The sequence below is a fragment of the Trypanosoma theileri genome (genome assembly GCF_002087225.1).
Source record: "Trypanosoma theileri isolate Edinburgh chromosome Unknown TM35_Tth_15_V1, whole genome shotgun sequence".
NCBI lineage: Eukaryota > Euglenozoa > Kinetoplastea > Trypanosomatida > Trypanosomatidae > Trypanosoma > Trypanosoma theileri.
This window is the reverse complement of record NW_021639857.1, coordinates 67082-86688: the sequence shown is the minus strand read 5'-3', so window position 1 is coordinate 86688 and position 19607 is coordinate 67082. Positions and strand designations below refer to the sequence as shown.

Below are 19607 nucleotides of genomic sequence, written 5' to 3'. Positions count from 1 at the left end.
CATTGCGGGGGGTTGTCTCATGCCTCTTGCGGGAGGAACTGCACGTACTTCACGTGTGGACGAGACTGCCGCCAAGGCCGTAGTTCCTTCCGGGGCTGATATCATCGTCCTTGTTGTTGTTATCGTGGAGTCTCTCAGTGCCCTCTTGGTGCAGAAAACCCCACGAGAGGCCTCAGACAGCCAAGAGGGCTCCACAGCCGTCACCATCACGAGATACTCACGAGTAGTGAGAAGCAAATCATGGTACACCACATAAAGTGGCATCTCCGCACGCGCACAAACAGCAGAGGAGGGATGGATATAGCATGTCACACCAGCATTGAGCATTGAACGGTATTCACTCCAGTTTGTATTGGAGCGGCGAGCGGACTGTAGACAAAAACCATTCGCTACACACCGTCGCACCTGATCAAGTCCTTTATGTCCACAAGATAGAATAGGAAGTTTTAATTGTCGTAACCGCTCTATTAACTGTTGCTGTACTTCACACGCACGTATGAGAGTTGGTGAGTGTAAGAAATGATCCTTTGCCCATTGTCGTGACTTTCCATTTTCAATAAAGTGTGTCATGACATTTAATAAAGTAAGATGATCCGAGTCATTCACGTAAAAACGTCCATGATGCTGTCGAGCAGTTTCTTCTCTATCCTTTGGGAGTTCAAAAAGTCCTTTAGGGTCTGCTGATATCATTGAAACAATTCGAACCGTCTCTACAGCACATTCACGCTCTACACTATCTACTAACATTTTCGCCAATGAAGGGGCAAGTGGAAACTCCAATGCCCGTCTTCCATCTGTAGTAATAGCACCTGTATCATCAAGAAGTCCTAATACCCATAACTGCCACATACTTCGACGGATGTTTGCCGCTGGTGGGGGGTCCATAAAGTCAAAATCAATAAGCCGCGATACACCAATGCTTTTTAATAATAATACGACACTATCAATACTGCTACGTTGTATTTCTGGTACACTGCTGATGAGCATTTCATGTGTAAATTGTGCCTCCGTATATAGTCGAAAACATACTCCGGATGTTGTACGACCTGCTCGACCTTTACGTTGATTTGCCTGCGCTTGTGATACTGGATATCTTTGTAGTGTATTCATTCCAAGTTTTGGACGAAACACATTTGTTTTCATAAATCCACAGTCTACAACATATCGAATACCATCAATAGTTAAGGATGTTTCGGCGACATTTGTCGCCACCACACACTTACGCATTCCTGGTGGAGTAGCAGTTAACACCCCAGTGGATGTATTGACCGCCTCTGAAAGACATGGTAATATTAATAATGTTTCCAGCCATTTTGGATCTAACTCTTGTAAACGACGTCGTATTAATTCACATACCCCAAGAACATCATCTCTACCTGTCATGAAAACAAGAATATCATGTTTTCCCTCTAATGGCATTTGAATATGTAATTGACAAACTCGAAATACAGCATCCGCTACATAATCATCTACAGGGGCTGAAGTGTATTGTAGTTCTACATCATATGTTTGTCCAGGAATTTCATAAAAAGGGGCATTTCCAAAGAATTTTGAGAATTTTACAATATCCATAGTAGCGGATGTAACTACAAGTTTTAAGTCTGTACGACGACGAACAGCCGCCTTTAAAACCCCTAAAAGTACATCTGTATTAATAGAACGTTCATGCGCCTCATCTAATACAATAACACTATACTTACTGACATCCGGATCCCGTACAATCTCACGAAGAAGTACACCATCCGTCATAAATTTTATTTCTGTTTCTTCTGTTGTACAGTCATCAAGGTGAATTGCATATCCCACACGTGTTCCTAAGGCACATCCCATCTCTTCACTTACACGACGAGCAACACCAATAGCGGCAAGACGTCTTGGTTGTGTACATCCAATAATTCCACCACCACCACTACGAGTATAACCACGTTCATATAAATATTGTACTAATTGAGTGGTTTTACCACTTCCTGTTTCACCAACAACAACACAAACCGAGTTTTCTCCAATACATCGAAGTAATTCATCTTTACATCGATAAATAGGTAACTGTTGCCTTACCGCTAGTAAAGCAAGACGTTTCGCCATATAATCATCCGTATGACTACTAGATTCTGCTAATTGATTTTTAGCTTCTTGAACACGATCCAGTTTTTCTTGACGTCTTCGTAATGTATTTGCATATTGTCGTGCACGTTCCTCTTTTTCTATTTCCTCAATACTTGCAGCATTAACAACTTTACTAAAAGCATTAGGATTTGTAGGATCCATCATATGATCTAGTTTTGCCTGTTCTATACGAATCTTACGACGCAGCATCTCTGCTTCACCCTCCATATCTTCATCTGTATTTCCCTCAGTATTTGTCCAGGAATTCAAAGAATTAACGTTCTTTTTATTATTATTATTATTATTATTATTATTATTATTATTATTATTATTCGCTTCTTCTTCCTCTTCTTCCATTGTCATTACTTGTTGTCCTGCTTCTCCTTTTCGCATTAATCGTGAAAGATCAGACTTACTTGTATCCATTGCCGCTCGAGTGGTACGCTCCACTTCTTGTTGTCGTTTAAGAGAGACAAGCATCGCACTTCCCTTCGCCGCACTTTGGACTAAACGACATGTAGAGTTCACCACAGGTAATATAATATCAGACTTTTCATTCTGTACAGCAAGCGCTGTTAATGGATTCTCTGTTTCTTTCCCTTCTATTCCTTTTTCTTCTTCTTCTGATGGTGATGATGATGATGTGCGTGGGAGTACCGCTGGGAAGTCTTTATTAAGTTGGAAAAACAACGGCTGTAGTCGTGTGTTCACCACAAGATCAAACTCCTCCTCCAACTCCTTATTCCTCTTCTGCTGTTCTCCACCCTTTCCCCTTATTAAACCCATTCCCTCATCAAATCCAATATCACTATTATTATTATTATTATTATTATTATTATTATTATTATTGTGAATACCGCCGTTATCATCTCGCTCGGTGGAGTTGTCGCGATGATGTCGTTGACGTAGACGTTGAAGATAATCCTCCTGTAGATAAAATGCACTTCCGTAGGCAACTTCCACATCATCAGATCCCGTCACATGTGCCTCGGTATCATCTGTAGGATCACCAAGCATTAATATCTCATCATCATTTGCAGAAGGAACAGTTGTGTGATCATTACTGAGGGGCAACTCTCGTTGGCGTCTTCTTCCTTCCATCATCAGTGAGGGGAAAAAAAGAAAAAAAATAAGATGTGAGAAGAGAAGAATCACTAGAAAAAAAAAGTGGAAGAAGAAAAAAAAGAAAATAGAAGAACATTAACAAAAAAAAAGCCATAAAATACAGGTAAAAGAAGAATCATTAAGAAATATAAATATAACTAGATAAATAAATAATAATAATAATAATAATAATAATAATAATAATAATATCATTATTAATTCAAAGCAAAAACTATTGTGTTTTTTCTTTTTCTTTTTTTTTTACACACTCTCTTTTTCTTTGTATTGCTTATTATTTTTCAACGTACGAACGGATAACTCATGTAAGAGAATACTACAGTCAAGTTTAGTAAATGGATAACAGATCTCAGTACCTAATAATAACATATCCGTATAAATGTATATTACCAATAGGTTTCTTTTTCCATTTCTTTTATTATTTTTCCTGATACTTTGTTGTATTTGTTTTTTTTTTTTTTTCTTTTCTTTTCTTTTCTTTTCTTCGTTCTTTTTCTTAAAATCCCACCCCTTCTTATGAGCAAGTTTAATAGTCTTTACCTTTTCTCCCACACATGTGAGTGTCAAATGTCAACTAACTACATCTTTGTTTCCATACTCCACAAGTTTGTAAAAAAGGGGAAGTATGCCTTTTTATTATTATTTTCTTTACTTTTTTTTATTTATTTTTATCTTTAAATCCATTTCAGAGACGTTTCCTTCTCCACTTATGATAGTAATAATAATAAAAGATCCTTCTTTTTTACACTTCTTGACATGTCGTCTTCTCCCCTACATTCATCACTTCTGGTGTTGTCTCCTCCTGATGTTGCTGAGCTCTATTGTATTCCTCTTCTTGTCGCTCCTTCTCTTGATCGAGCATTTCCTTTAGTGAGGTTTGATCCCAAACATGATAAAATAAACCTGCAATCAAGAGAAGAATAACACCACCCACTTTATGTCCAACAATACCATGAACTCCATACACATCCCACTTGGGTACAATAATTAATACAACCCCAGTAATTGGACCAGCCATCTGCAGAACAACAGAGGCAAGTGTTGGGGATCGTTCATTTAAATAGGAACAACCGACAAAACTCATAAAGAAACCAAGTGTGTGGAGCATCCCATACCGTACATTTATCCAAGAATCAAAGATAAAATCACAGGATTTCTTAAATCCACTCCAGGCTTCAGAAACAGAGGAGGATGTACCAAACCAGGGAATAGCATCCACTGGAAAAAGAGCAAAGGATACAAGTGCTTGAAATATAATACCACATAAAAGTAAAACAGTCTTAGCAGCAAGATCATCCACATTCTGTTTTCCCCATTCACGCTGAGAAACCAATAAAGGCTCTGATAAACCTATTTCTGTATTTTCTCCAATTCCTACATGCTCCAAATTATCATTATCATTATATGAAGTATCAGGTAAATGTGTTTGTGTAGGATCCCTTTCAAAAGAAACCACTCTTCTTTCATCATATCTTCTTGCTGTATCAATTCCTCCTTCTGTTGTTGTTGCTGTAGTGTTTACTGCAACTGATGATGGTGTTGTGAATACGGGTAAATGATGCCGAATCATAATAGCATCTAAATACAATCTCTGTACAACACACCATAAACCAAAAACAACAGCACTGGCAAGATAAACAAGAGCCCAATTCCACGGTGCGGCTCGCCCAGTCTCCGCAGTATCCATAAAACTGGACATGGATGAAAGAAGTACACCTGCAATACAGAAAATAAAAGATCCGATAAGAGTAAGAGAAAGATAACGTCGTTTACGTTCTTCTACAACAAGTAAATAGGTCCAAACTTGTGCACAGAATGGAATAACACTGAGAAGTACAGCTTGTAAAAACTCTGGTGTGTGAGACATGGAATAAACGCCCAATACACCGGTAAGAGCATTCGTAGAACCGGAGGCAAATAGTAATAACAATCTATATAAAGGTCCACGTACACGATTGGTATCTACTAATGCTCGCCAGAGTGGTCGAAAGCCAAACATTACAAGATAAGTTACCCCAACAATAGTAAAACACATACAAAGAAAACAAGAAACAATAACTTGTACAGCCATTTGACTGGAGTTGGTAGAAGCTTCTTCTACTGGAAAAATACTGAGCCAAAAGTTTAGGGAAATGAGAAGAATGACATTTCCAACAATAACCACCAATACGCATATAATAGCAAACGCCAATGTGGTGTTTAATTCTGCCTCACGAATCCCACGGACCCACGCTGCCCATTCAGAAACTGTATTTTCCCAGATATCTGTTGGCAAACATCCCGTCTTTTTATTATTGTGGTTAGAGACCATTTTTGTAATCTTAAGATAAGAAGTAAAAGGAACCACTGACACGAGTGTAAAAAAAGAAAAAAAAAGAAAATAACAACAACAACAAAAAAAAAAAAAAAAAACGAGTCTGGAGTTTTTTTTTTTTTCTTTCTTTGTTTTCTTTCTTTCTCTCTTATTTATTACTTATACACCTTTTTAAAGATTATACTATTAAAGCTTTAATGGTTAAAGATAATATGATAAGAAAGAAAATAGAAAAAAAAAACAAAGATGCAATTTACTATATTCAGTATCCTGAATTGTTATTTTTTTTTTCTTTTTGCAAAGAGTGAAATACACTGCAACGAAAAAAAAGAAAAAAAAACTTTGTTTAAACAACATAATATAAATATATAAGAAAAAGGTAAATTTACCATATACTCCAAGGGAAATTCCTTAGACAGCAACAATTGATCTTATCCAGCAGATATTTCCTTCATTCCTGCTGCCTTCTCTCTTCAAAAGTTCTACGAGTCGTAAAATAATAATAATAATAATAATAATAATAATTAAGAAATATAGAAAAAAAAGAAAATGTGCAATAGTGAGTTGTAAGATTCTTTTTTTTTTTTTTTAATTTTTTCTCATCCATTCCTATCATATGCCTCCCGTTGTTTTGGATCTCGAAGTACACGATAAGCCTCACTTAACTTCACCATTCGCTCTGTGGATCCTCCAGCATCTGGATGTTCTGTTAACACCAGTTTTCGATAAGCCGAACGAATCTCATTTACAGACTCTTTACCTGTTAATCCTAATATCTTGTAATAACCACGGGGATCAGAAGGAGTATCTCGAAATTCTTTTCGGGTTTGATATGCATGTGTATCCCAGTAAGAGGAACGTTGATATTCTTCTTGAATACGTTGGGAATCTACACTTGGTCGGAATCCACTTTTATCTTTATTCTCATGCATTAATCGTAATTTCTCTCGCTGTAATCGAGAGTAATCACGACGCCAAGAGGGAAATTTCTTCGCTGCATAAAAAGCAGCATAATAAACCGGCACAGAAAGTAAGGAACCTGCAATCAAACCAGTTCCTATAGAGGATGATAACAATAAACAAAGGGCTACAGAGCTTACAGCCGCAAGTCGACCAACATAAAGAGTGTTAATGAGAAATGGTCCACTTACATTTCCATTAATACCACTAACATATAAAGTATACATCTGAGTATCATATTCTGCCTTTACAACATAACATGGAACAAAAACAGGAATTACATGTTCTAATTGAATTTTTAACTTATTAAATTCTACACTAATAGTAGAAGCTGAAGGGTGATAAGAACGAATAAGAGCTCTTGCTGTTTCTTCCGCTTGTCGAGTAACTTCTTCTTTAACGAAAACATTTAATGTTGTGGTAGATTGTTCAAAAAGATTAATAGTAGCATTTGATGTATCTACCAAATTCATAGGACGAAGATGTAAAGGATTTTCCTCATTACGAAGTGCCTTATGAACATGATGAATATTATATTTATAACCTGCATATATTTGGGTTCGATTAGGTTCAAAAATACTATTAATGGGTTGTGGCATAGTTGTTGTTTGACTCGATCCACTTTGCAAATTACCTTTCGAATCCTGCGTTGTCGTACTATAGCTTACAATCCCTCTAAAGGATCCCTTAATGTTCCCTTGACAATAGTAGAATGGAAGAAACTCTGCAGATGGAGGATGAAGATAGAGAAACTCTTGGGCAGCACCAAACCATCGACTATTGTACTTTCCACGAATTCGTGCAATAGCATCATCGGGGCTTAATAGAAATGGAAGACCACGCGGGGAATGTACTTTCATTTAAAATGATATTCTTTTTTTTTATGTGATACCCTGTACCTAAAGGGATATATATATATATTATATAAACACACACACACAGAGAGAGAGAGAGACAGAAATAGAGAGAATATATGTGTTTAACACACACAGATAAAACTCACTCACTGTCTATTTCTTTAAATAAATATGTTTTCGTCTTATTATTTCTTCTTCTTTTTCCCTGGTCCAATGAACTATATCAGTAGAGATGCCCCTATATATATAAACATATATAAAGAATAGCAAAAAAGAAAGAGAAAGAGAGAGAATGATGAAAAGCAGACAGATATATCTCAATTGGAACTAATAAAGATGTTTAAACTCTTCTTCCCCACCATACGCAAACACGTAAAAACGAAGAAAAAAAAAAACAAAGCAATAAAATATAGTTTAATATATTTTTTTTTGCTTTTCTCTTTTCGCATTTCGTACAAATCCTTTTCTTCATCTTTTTTTTTTCTCTCTGTCTCTCTCTTTCTTTCCCTTTACAAGACTTCTCCTTTAGTGTTGAATACGCATGGATGTACGGAATTGCACCACCTCAATTGTCACTGCAGCACTCTCTGAGAGAACATCACTGACAACTTCTCCACACCGCGATACCCAATGAATCTCAATAGTGGGTGTAGCCACAATAGATATCTTTTGCTGTTGCTGTTGCTGTTGTTGTTGTTGTTCTTCACGTTGTTGTAATGATTGCAGTGTTGGTTGGGAGAGCATTGTCACTTCCTCCTCCTGATCTACAGTAAATACCGGTAGTTTGGGTACAGGCACCGCCGTAAAATGTAAAGTTTCATCTTCCATCATTGAAAGTGTACGGCGAACGCGTTGTTTGCCTGTTACGATCCACGCTGTGGAATCCACTTTAAATGTAATGAAGAACTCCTCTTCAGAGGAAGACTCCTCCGGCCAATTGTGCGCAAGTGGCTCTAATGTAACGGAGAAACGAACCGGTTCACCAATGGGAAAAACAAATCCACCGGGGAGATCGACAGGAGAAGCCCCAATAGGAGCTGAACGTACATCAAAGGAACTAAAACTCTTTTTACGATTAGGTGTATGGATTGAACTATCGTTTGGTACAGCAGCGTAGAAACTACGATTCGCAGGATCTGGTGGATCTACAAAGATTACCACATTAAATAGACAAGAATGTCGTGATGTAAACTTTCCTATTGGTCCATAAAATGTATTACATGTAGATTGAAGGGTTTCTAATTGAGCAGCATCGAAATGAACACGTGTTTGACCAGTAAAACACGTCGTATCATCTATTAAACTACTTTCCAATGAGTTTACCACTTTAAACTCACGTAAACCTTGATCAAACCTTTCCACCAGATTATTACTAGTACTAGTAGTATTAGTATTAATATTACTATTTACGGCTCCTGTACTTGGTGAGGCTAAATTGGGATGTAGAATAAATGACTTGAGTGGTTGACGTTCTTTTGCCACAGACCAATTAGAGTAGAGTAATTTTAACCGCACACGATGATGTAATTCCTTTTCATGTGTGTGTGGTTCCGAAGAGGGAGAGAGTTCAAAGAAGAGATGAATAACTTCACTTGGCTTCCACTCCCGTAGCATGAGAGATTCATGTGTAGAGGAAATGCGAGAAAGTTCAAAAAAACATTCAGCATCCATAAACTCTAACATAGCTCCCCGCAACCAAAGGGATGTTTGCTTAAGCACATTCTCTACCTGTACAAGACAGTAGACACGACTTTGAAAATATTTAAATGTGTAACGAACTGAAAATGCTTGTGCTAATCGAAATGGCACAGATACATTAGTGGTGTAGGATTGTTTATTACACATACAACTCAGAGAAACTTGAGTGCCATCATCATTACCAGATACAAATAATGGTAATAAAGGTAAAGAACACTTTAGACTAGTCGCACCAAATAAAATAAGTCCTTTCCTTGGATCTTTTGCTAATGGTTCCTCACCTCCTCCTTCTTTTTCTTTTTCTTTTTCTTTTACATCTTCTTCAAGACGAATCTTAAAGCAACACTGTTGTTTTGGTAGTGGAAGAATACTACCTTCTAACCGCATAGAGAATCCACCTAATCTCTTACTCTTATCCCCACTACTATTACTATTATTATTATTATTATTATTATTATTATTATTATTATTATTATTATGGATATCTCCATCCATTTCATATACAAGCGGTGGTAGATGCGACATGACAAATTGTTCATCTACTGGAATAATTGTAAATGCTCCAGTTTTATCATCCGTAATCGTCATTCGAGGGGCTACACCTTCACTTAATGGATCTGTATCTGGACGACGAAGTACGGAATCCAACTGCAGGGAAGTTTCCTTCACACTCCTCGCAATGATAGATCCTGGTCCCACAGTGGCATTTAATCCCCGTAATGGAATCTGTCGACGTGGACGAGTAACGTAAATATAAGCAAGTGTAAATGGATCTTGTTGTGGTGTAGTCTCTATAATGAAATGACGTAAATCCAACATTCCAACACTACGTCTTACTGGAGTAAGATCAGCTACTCTACTACTAGCAAATGGACTTTGTGTGGGTGGTGGTGGTGGTGTTTCGATGGAACAACTCCTGCACGTATTCATACCCATACCTCCTCTACTATTGGATTTAGTACCATTATTATTATTATTATTATTATTATTATTATTATTATTATTATTAGTAATACTAAGAGTACTACTAGTAGTATTTCCGAGTTGAGAAAGATACAGAGACCGTTCAACTTCTACATATACGGTAAAGAAAGTCAATGTATCACTAAAGCAATGTGGTTCTTCAGGAGGGACGACCCGCATTTTAATTCCAATATCAGGTTCAGGTACAGAGAGTATGGAATGCGGTAAACTCTCAACACTTCTTGTTCCTATAGAAGAAAGAATAGCAGACAAACCAGTATGATTAACAGCCGCGAATACATTGGAATTCCCAACATGTGTATAAACTAAAGTAGTGGCTGTGGCTATTTGAAGTGTAATGGAATGCATTCGATATTCCCCTGCACGACAAGGTTCAAATTCCCACACCCAATGTAATTGTTGTTTCTCCTCATCATGAGAAGCAGAGACAAGATTACTAACATCCAATACATGTAAGGGTTCATCTTCATTATCCCAGTCTTTTTTAGATACAAGGGTTGCGGTGAGCACCACATTTGTATCTTTTTCATCTTCACATTTCAACACATCAAAGGAACATGTCGCATTAAAACATAAAAGTACAGTTTCTCCTATTTTTGCACGTAAACCTGTTTTAAATTCTTCCTTTTCTCCTTTTTCTTCACATGATGATAAAGTCCTTTCATGTTGATGTTGATGTTTATTTTCTTGAGCAGTTGATAATAAATTATCGCATTTAATACAAGAGACCACTGATTCTCTAAGAAGAACAGAAATATCATATCGTTCTGCTGTCTCTGGATCTGTCTGTTCACATTTCCAATATCTATCCACATGCTTTAAACGAAACCACCAACGTAAAATAGGTTGTTTACCAGATAGAAAACGAATTTCCTCTCGTAATACACTAGGTTCATTTAATGCAATAATAATATGTAATAAAGATTCCTTTAATACATTAACTTCCTCTTTTTCTAATATGATTTCTTCTCCTTTCTTTTGTCGTTCTTGCATAACAAAATCCATAGAATCCAAATAGAGACGATAGACAACAATTTGTAATTGAATCCAACCATGACGAAGAAAAAAAGGAATAAGTCGTTGTCTACACATCGTTGCCGTTACAAGAGGTTCATCCATACAATAAGAAAGTGCCAATTTATAATAAAGTGTATGAGCAATATGTAAATCACTAATAATATCATAACCAACAGCAGATAATTCTGTAATAGTTCGGTAAAAAGCATGAAAAGCTTCAAAAGAGACAAGTTCTGACATACCAAACTCTTTCACAAGAGAAGGTGTTAAGGAAGATGTTTCCTCTTTTATACATTTCTCTTTTGGATGGACAATATCATCGGCTACATGATATCCAATAATGATAGCTAAATCTAATAATATCTCTAATGCATCCCCTGAAAGTTTTGCAAGTAATCGACCCATCCAATGAAGTTCTCCTATCCATTCAACTCCAAGTTGATGAGAAAGTATTCGAAGTCTTTCTAATGCAGCCACTGTATGTTTAACTTCTTCTTCATTAATATCACAAATAGATGGAAACACGGCAAAGCTATAACTTCTATTAGGCGAGACTGCAGAAACACTCCACTCCGGCTCTGGAGGTGGTGTAAGGATATCCGAACAAGTTGGACTGTTTATACTTTGAAGAGGTATAGAGAATTGATGTGGTTGTTGGAGTGGTTGTTGGGGTGTTTGCGGCTGCGGTGAATGTGGGAAAGTACCTGAAGAGGCCATTCGTGCATCTGGTGAAGATGGATATTGACTATTATTATTATTATTATTATTATTATTATTATTATTATTATTACTGCTACTGGTAGTAGTGACAGTGACGTTATTATTTGTTTGATTCGTATTCATAGTAATATTATTATTATTATTATTATTATTATTATTAGTATGTTGATTGGCTTCCCCAAGTGCCCAATTCAATCGCATAGCGGATAAAGAACATTTTAGGAGAAAAAATAATTCCCACGCTTCTGTTGTTTTGGAAGAAGTTTCTTCTGCAAAATTCTCACGTGCTACTTGAAGAAATAATCGATATCTCGCAAAGGCCGCTTCTCGTTTCCCAAGTAAAAGAGCACATTTCATCTCACATCCTACAATAAAAAGTAATCCTTCTACATAATCCGCATCATCTCTTAATACACTAGGATACTCATTCACGTAACTTGTTAAAACGGTTAAATCAAATACATTGGGAAGTTTTCCTAATTCCTTTAATGTTTCTATACTTTTCGTAAATGTATAATCCTCTGAATGATAATAATATTCTGCAAACATGGAAGAAAAAACACCCATTGCCTCTGAGACGACTCCAAATTGAAGATAATGCATCGCTAAATCATATCCTTTTCTCCAATATTCATGTAAACTCCATTCTTTTTTATTTTTATTCCCATCTGATGAAACTAAAGGGGCCGATCGTTTAAGTTTCTGATAAGATTCAAACACATTTGTTAACTGTATAGATCGTTCATGAAAGGCCGCTCGTAATCTTTCCACTATTCGAATAGGTGCTTCATTTGGTAAATACGCACACATTTGATGAGGAGCAAACTTTAATGCTTTCAGTTCTTCAAAGTATAATTCTAACGTCGCTGCTGCCGCATCTGCCTTTTTCTGATCTAATTTCTTTGAAATACTTTTTTCCAAAACTCCACAGGCTCTTCTTGTGCTAACACTCGCCGCATCCACAAGATCTTGATGATATAACATAACAAAACAACTTCCTTCATGATTTGTTTTTTCCAATAATGCCCGCCATTCCCGAGCCACATGTGTTAATAGTCTTGGACGTGAATAGTCCTGATCGACAGCAAATATATACACATTCAATAAAGAGGAACTGGCCCCGGCGTTAATATCCATGGCTTTACCAAACTGTAAACGCAATTTACTACCAGGATGACAGTTATCCACCACACGACTGGCATCCATATATGGTTGAAAGTAAGATTGCAGTTCAACAACGCAACGCTCTATACATGAGGGAGTGGCAACTTCTGCCATTTCTCGATTGATGTGCCGCACCAGACAAGCGACCATTGGGGGAGTAAGAGCAAAACATTGTTGAAGTGTATCGGGTTCACTTGAGGAGAGAATTGAACTTCTACTACGTTGATGATATAGATTCATTATTTCACTTTTTTTTACTGCTGTGTGTGTGTGTGTGATTGTGTGTGTAATTGAACTTTTTCTTATTATTGATATATATATATATATATATATATATACCTTTGTGTGTAATGTAATGTAATGTGTGGTTTATACACTTGAGTTTTGTTTCTTTTTCTTTTTTTTTTTTTTTGGTTTCCGTTTCCGCCTTTTTTTTCTTCTTTCGTCGTTTACGTGAGGAAAGATCCTCTTGTTTCTGACAGCACTACACGGAATTCCTAATGAATAGTCGCAAAATAAATTAAATAAATGAATAAATAAAAAAACAAAAGGAGGATGGTACAAGAGAAAAAAATATTAAGCAGGGAAATGTACAACAGAATGCATATAGTTAATATAAAATTAAATAAATAAATAAATAAATAAATAAATATATTTATATACCTGCATACTTTAGAACATCATAGACCTATAGTTACTCGAATATTGTTATTATTACAGTTCAGAAACACATATACATATATATATATATATATATATATGGAACTCTATTAATTTGTCACGTATATAGAAATCACAGCCAAGAGAGAGAAAAAAGAAAAAAACAACAACACATCATCAACAATTTATGTATAGATCTCATTTTTTTTTTCTTTTTATTATCATCATTGTTGTTGTTATTTTTTTTTTTCCCCTTTCTTTACCGCAAAGAAGTTTCAACTAATCCTAACCCCTTCTTTTCCCCTTCACACACCTGCAGATCTCTTTCTCTCCCTCTACACCTCATCCTCATCAATAAAGATGGCGTTCTTGGCATCTCGGCCCGGTCTAAACTGTTCATACTTTGATGGATCCACAAGAGGGACAGGAGCCTTCTTTCCATCAAGAAGAAGAATAGAATCATCATCAGACTCATCTAAGACAACTGGACGTAAACGAGATACTTTTTCATTTCGTGGAATCTTTCTCCGTGAAGAAGAAGAAGTGGAATTCCATTCACTATTGGGATCATCATCATCATCTTCTTCTTCCTCCTCTTTATCTCTTTTTCCATGATACGATCGCTGCTTCTGCTGCTGCTGCTGCTGTTGATACTGAGTTTCTCTTTCTTTCTTTTCCTCTACTCTTTGTTGTTGTTGTTGTTGTTGTTGTTTAGATGCCAACATTACAGTACCAGACTCATCCACTGTAACTCCCATCATACGTAAAATATGTCGTAATTGTGGATCATTCTCTGCACGAGATCTAATGATATCATCTACTAATGCCGTGAGAGTTTTTGTTTGACCAACAATCTCTTGTTGATGTTTTTCCCGTTGACGTCCAAAGCGGTGGGTTTCATTATTCTCATCTCCATACATTGGATGATGATCTACATAGAAAACTCCATTCTTTTGATATTCATCATAAAAGGCTCGTTCTTCTGTTCCATATTGTACTCGTTCATCATGTTGTAAATATACTTCATGCGATTCCGCGTAGAGAATGTGTTCAGCCACATCTGCCAAGATAACATCTTCTTCCAGAAGTTTCGCCGTGGAGTTTTCTTGTTCTTTTGTAAGTGTCGGTTTATTATTATTATTATTATTATTATTATTATTACTCTTCACTGCATGAGCCCGACCGAGTAATTGAAACATAGATTGCAATCCAAGTCCAGCAAGGGCATCTCGCTTTAAAGAGGCCTCTTCCACAATTGTACGAAATAACCATTCCTTCGCTACTTTCTGTTCAAACATGCGGTGTTCAAATGTTTGATGACACATCAAACGATAAACAAAAACAGGTTTAGTTTGTCCATATCGATAGGCACGTCCAATTGCTTGTCTATCATCTGCTGGGTTAAAGCCAGTATCCAGGAGAATTACTCGAGTAGCGGCAGTAATTGTAATCCCTACACCACCAGCTTTCATACTTAATAGAAAAACATCCGCTCCTTGTGTAGATGCAAAGGAACGTAATGTATCTTCTCGTTCAGCCCCACTATGACTTCCATCTAAACGACAATAACGAATAGGACGAGAGAGTGATCCATCTTTTTGCCAAGATTGATTCTTTTCTGCAATAGTAGTTTCAAATAAATCAAGCAATTTAGTAGATAAACTAAAAAGTAGAGTCTTTTCACCTCGAAGCAATGCGGCTTTTATAATATTAATAGCAACATGTAATTTAGCTCCATCTTCTGATTTTGGAATATAATCTGAAGGAGGTTGACATAACTTTATATATCTATTATTAAACTCTGGTTTAAATGAAGAAGTGGATGAACGAATAGCTAATTGTTTTCTTACTTTTTCTTCTTCATCATCATCATCATCTGAACTACTACTATTATCATCCTCTTCCCCTCGTATTGATTTTACAGGAGATGATGGATCCGATGCAAAGAGAAGTTGTGGATGAGCTGAAATTTTATTCGCATACGTTACAGCTTGAAGAAAATTATATCGAGATTGTTCTTCTCGCACTAATTTTAAAAAATCATTATATAAACGTGATTGTAGTGGAGAGAGAGAAACCACTACAACATATTCATGTAGTGGAGGTAATTCATCTTGTAGAGGTGTACTATCTACACGTTGAACAAAGTGTCTTAATTCGCGTATAAGAGTAAATGTCTTCATACGAGCTGCGGCCACTTCCCGTGGAGAGGCTTTACTATGAACAGAAGCTTCAATAGGATTAATAAAGAATTCTTGAAAACGTCGTTGCTCAAAATACTTGTGAAGGGCAAAATCTACCATTGCCCAATATTCTTGTAAATGATTTTGAAGTGGTGTTCCTGTTAAGAGAAGACGACGAAGTGGATGTAAACTACGTAAGGCTACAGAAATTTGTAATTTTGTAGATTTTAATCTATGTGCCTCATCACATATAAGTAAATCTGTATAAAAAGATTTTTCTTTCATTGTATGCATACTACTACTACTACTATTGTTGTTGTTGTTATTATTATTATTATTATTTGTATCATTCTTTACCAGACCAAGTACCATTTCATATCCAACTAATAAAATTCCACCTTCTTTCTTCCATGCCGTATACATTTCTATTCGTTTCTTCATACTTTCCCGTTCATCCATTACTATTGGTTTAATACGATGGGCTACAGGGAAATACTGCGACCAAGTTGTAAATTCATTATTCCAACCAGAACGTGTAGACTTTGGCACTACCAGTAATACCCGTTGTTTTCTCTCTTTATAATTATATTGTCTCATATATAAATGTAAAAAGATTACGACTTGACATGTTTTACCAAGACCCATTGTGTGTGCGAGAATACAACCAACAGCCGGCACTTTTCCTACAGGTCCTTCAGCGAGAATACTCCAGAGAAATCGAATACCTTCTATTTGATGCGGTCGAAGTTTACGAGTTGTAGATGTTGATATCTCTGTATTATTATTATTATTATTATTAGTTGTTGAGGTTGTGGAATCCCCAGCAACAAGAGAAGAAGATGATGATGATAATAATAATGATAATGGTGGGAGAAGTACTTCAGGGAAAAGAACATCATTTCTTAATGGATTCCCATCATTCCAATTAGAGATATTCACTAAACGTCTCCATCTTTCTAACATAATACGGTTTACCTTACGCATAGACGGTGTAATTTCCCCTTCTTCTTCTTCTAATAATAAATTTTCCTTGGCTTTATCAAATGTCATTTTGGCAATTTCTTTACGCTGAAAAAAAGGTTCCAGCAGAGCACGTACATCTGCACAAGTCATACTTCGAAGTAAAGATATATCAATCATAGTTTCTTGTTTATCTTCACTATTCTCATAAAGTGAAGATATCCCTACTCCAGATGTACCTCCATTCAGGGATAAACCTACCATGGAACTGCTCTCACCACTACCACTATTATTATTATTATTATTATTATTATTATTACTGCTAATACTAATACTATTACTATTGATAATGATATCATCTATACCAATGGGAATGTCTTTTTTAATTTCTCCTGGTTTGGCTTTCATACGTAACGGTTTAGAGTTACTTACGGTATCACCAAAGATAACTTCATCAATAGATAATGAAGTACGATCACCAGAAACAACAGTAGTAGTCCCTTCATCAGAGTTATCAGGAATAAACTCTCCTAAAGATACCGGTGCTGAAGATTTATCCATCATTAATCCATATCCTTTAGTTTGTACATCTCCATCATCCTCACTCTCAGACAAAACAAAGAACTCATCCTCCTCCATTAGCCCTAGTAGATTTATATATATATAAATATATATATTATTCAATTTGTTTTTATTATAAATACAAACAAAGAGAGAGAGAGAAAAAAAAAGGACAGTCTTAGGAAATAGTCACAATAATAATAATAATAATAATAATAATAATAATACTAATAAACATATTCCACGACTAACATCAATGATAAAACAAAAGAAGATTAATTTACAAAGATAAGCAAAAACGCAAAAAAAAAAAACAAAAACAAAAAAAAAAGATATAATAATATCATTATTTGTAATAGAATTTCTCTTCTATTCCCTCTTTCCCCCTTTTTTTATTTCTTTCTCACCAAATAACAGTAACACCATATCTAACAATATGTTGACGCTTTGTATTACTTACATTCTTATCTGCAAAGGAATGTGTGGCATTTCCATACATTTCACTCTCTTCCTTCTCTGTTTCTCTTTTCCATACAGGTAACCATATAAGTACTTCTAGAAGAAAACCAACCATCACATTCCCTTCTTTTTCTTCTTCTTTTTCCTCATGGTTACGATGTAAAGTAATGGAAAACTCTTTCATCGCCGATATCGCAGCAGAGTTATTATTATTATTATTATTATTATTATTATTATTATTATTATTATTGGGCCGTGCGGGAAGTTTTACCCATTCACACTCCTTTGCATCGGATGAAAGAAGAAAGGAAGAAGTAAAACTTCCCCCAACTTCTCTTACAATTGTACATTGACGAATAATTACTTCCTCATTACTAAAATTACGCCAAGCAAACCATTTTTCTTTTGATTTCTTTAATACTTCACAGTCTTCACGGTATTGTAAAAGAGGAAGATGAAGAGCTGCTGTGAGGGACATTGTAATAACTGCACATCTTCTACGTTCGCCACCACTACGCGTAAGGAGTTGTTGTTTTATCTCTTCAAAGGAAGGATCTTGATGAATACCATTAAGAAGAAAAAGTCTATAGGCATCACCATCATTTCTTATTTCATTATTATTTTTTTGTGTAAAAGAAGTAAAGACTGTGGTGAGAAGTGGTTGGCGAATATTATGAGAAAGAAAATAATAAGATGAGAGATGACTATTGATATCATGATGTTTCCAAAATGGATGATGTTCATTTGAAAGATAAAATCCATGTTGCTCCATTTGCGTTATTCGTGTTAATATATCACTATTATTATTATTATTATTATTATTATTATTATTATTATTATTATTTGGCAATACGGTATTCCCTTTATCATCTAATGTATGAGAAGAGATTTCTTTTTCTTCTTTTAACTGTAATTCCGCTTCTTCCAAGTTGGCAAAGGTGGAAACCCACTCTGGTATATCGCATTTAGTCTTTTCATTCTTTTTACGTATATTATCCCGTAGATTCTCCAAAACCAAAGAAGGATGTAATGAAGTCTCATTATTATTATTATTATTATTATTATTATTATTATTTTGTGTATATTCTGATATCGCCAGTCGAGAAATACTTATAGAAGAATCTTCGATATCTTTTCTATTCTTCTCTGTAGATTGACGCCATTCTCTCACCGCCGCATAATACGGTGATAATGATTTCACTAAAGTTTTAGATTTTAATGCCATCATAAGATCATTTAACTCTGCACATGTACTTTCATATTGCCAATAACAATATGTACAGTGAGCCATATACTTTAATTGATGTGTAAGTGTAATGGAAAGAACAGAAGCATTACATCTTGGGCAACAATAACAATCCGGACATAATGAAGGATCTTGACGATGGGAAGAATAAGAAGAAATTGTACCTTGTGAATCTACTTTTCTTTCTCTCTCTTTACTATGAAGATCCGCACGACGATGACGGCTTCTATTGTATTTAGATGAGAGTGGAGCCAATGCCTCTTTCGCCACACACTGTTCTTTACCGCAAGCCCCACAACGCCAAAATAAAGTGAGAGAAGAAAGTTGATTAGATGAATTCTTATGATGATGATGATGATGATGGAGCATATATGGAGAGACCAGAAAGGCCTTGGGTAATACATCTATACAAGAAGATGATGAAGATAATGAACATTCTTCCATAGTGGTTGATAATATATCTAAACTTTCCGGTATAACATAACAGTCTTGTATATTACACCGCGATGTAAAGTTAATGTCGGTATAATGAATTAAAACACTCATCAATTAAAGTTTTCTAATAATAATAATAATAATAATAATAATAATAATAA

The 19607-nt window shown here is 35.6% G+C and overlaps 6 protein-coding genes across 6 annotated transcripts; all 6 read right to left on the bottom strand.

The window, feature by feature from the left end:
* Window positions 1-3207, bottom strand: TM35_000151350 (pre-mRNA splicing factor; the record flags this gene model as incomplete). The annotated part of the gene is made up of 1 exon (XM_029025787.1): window positions 1-3207. A coding segment is annotated over one exon (3207 nt), but the record flags the coding sequence as incomplete, so codon positions are not given.
* A 763-nt stretch (window positions 3208-3970) lies between these two features.
* TM35_000151340 (uncharacterized protein) lies at window positions 3971-5539 on the bottom strand (the record flags this gene model as incomplete). The annotated part of the gene is made up of 1 exon (XM_029025786.1): window positions 3971-5539. One exon carries the CDS (start codon window positions 5537-5539, stop codon window positions 3971-3973), a length of 1569 nt encoding a protein of 522 aa, XP_028882769.1.
* A 602-nt stretch (window positions 5540-6141) lies between these two features.
* On the bottom strand, window positions 6142-7362 carry TM35_000151330 (DnaJ chaperone protein; the record flags this gene model as incomplete). The annotated part of the gene is made up of 1 exon (XM_029025785.1): window positions 6142-7362. The coding sequence occupies one exon, from the start codon at window positions 7360-7362 to the stop codon at window positions 6142-6144; it is 1221 nt and encodes a 406-aa protein (XP_028882768.1).
* Window positions 7363-7884: 522 nt separating this feature from the next.
* On the bottom strand, window positions 7885-13182 carry TM35_000151320 (uncharacterized protein; the record flags this gene model as incomplete). The annotated part of the gene is made up of 1 exon (XM_029025784.1): window positions 7885-13182. One exon carries the CDS (start codon window positions 13180-13182, stop codon window positions 7885-7887), a length of 5298 nt encoding a protein of 1765 aa, XP_028882767.1.
* Window positions 13183-13937: 755 nt separating this feature from the next.
* On the bottom strand, window positions 13938-17384 carry TM35_000151310 (helicase-like protein; the record flags this gene model as incomplete). Its single annotated transcript, XM_029025783.1, has 1 exon — window positions 13938-17384. The coding sequence occupies one exon, from the start codon at window positions 17382-17384 to the stop codon at window positions 13938-13940; it is 3447 nt and encodes a 1148-aa protein (XP_028882766.1).
* Window positions 17385-17709: 325 nt separating this feature from the next.
* On the bottom strand, window positions 17710-19557 carry TM35_000151300 (uncharacterized protein; the record flags this gene model as incomplete). Its single annotated transcript, XM_029025782.1, has 1 exon — window positions 17710-19557. One exon carries the CDS (start codon window positions 19555-19557, stop codon window positions 17710-17712), a length of 1848 nt encoding a protein of 615 aa, XP_028882765.1.
* Between the last annotated feature and the right edge of the window lie 50 nt (window positions 19558-19607).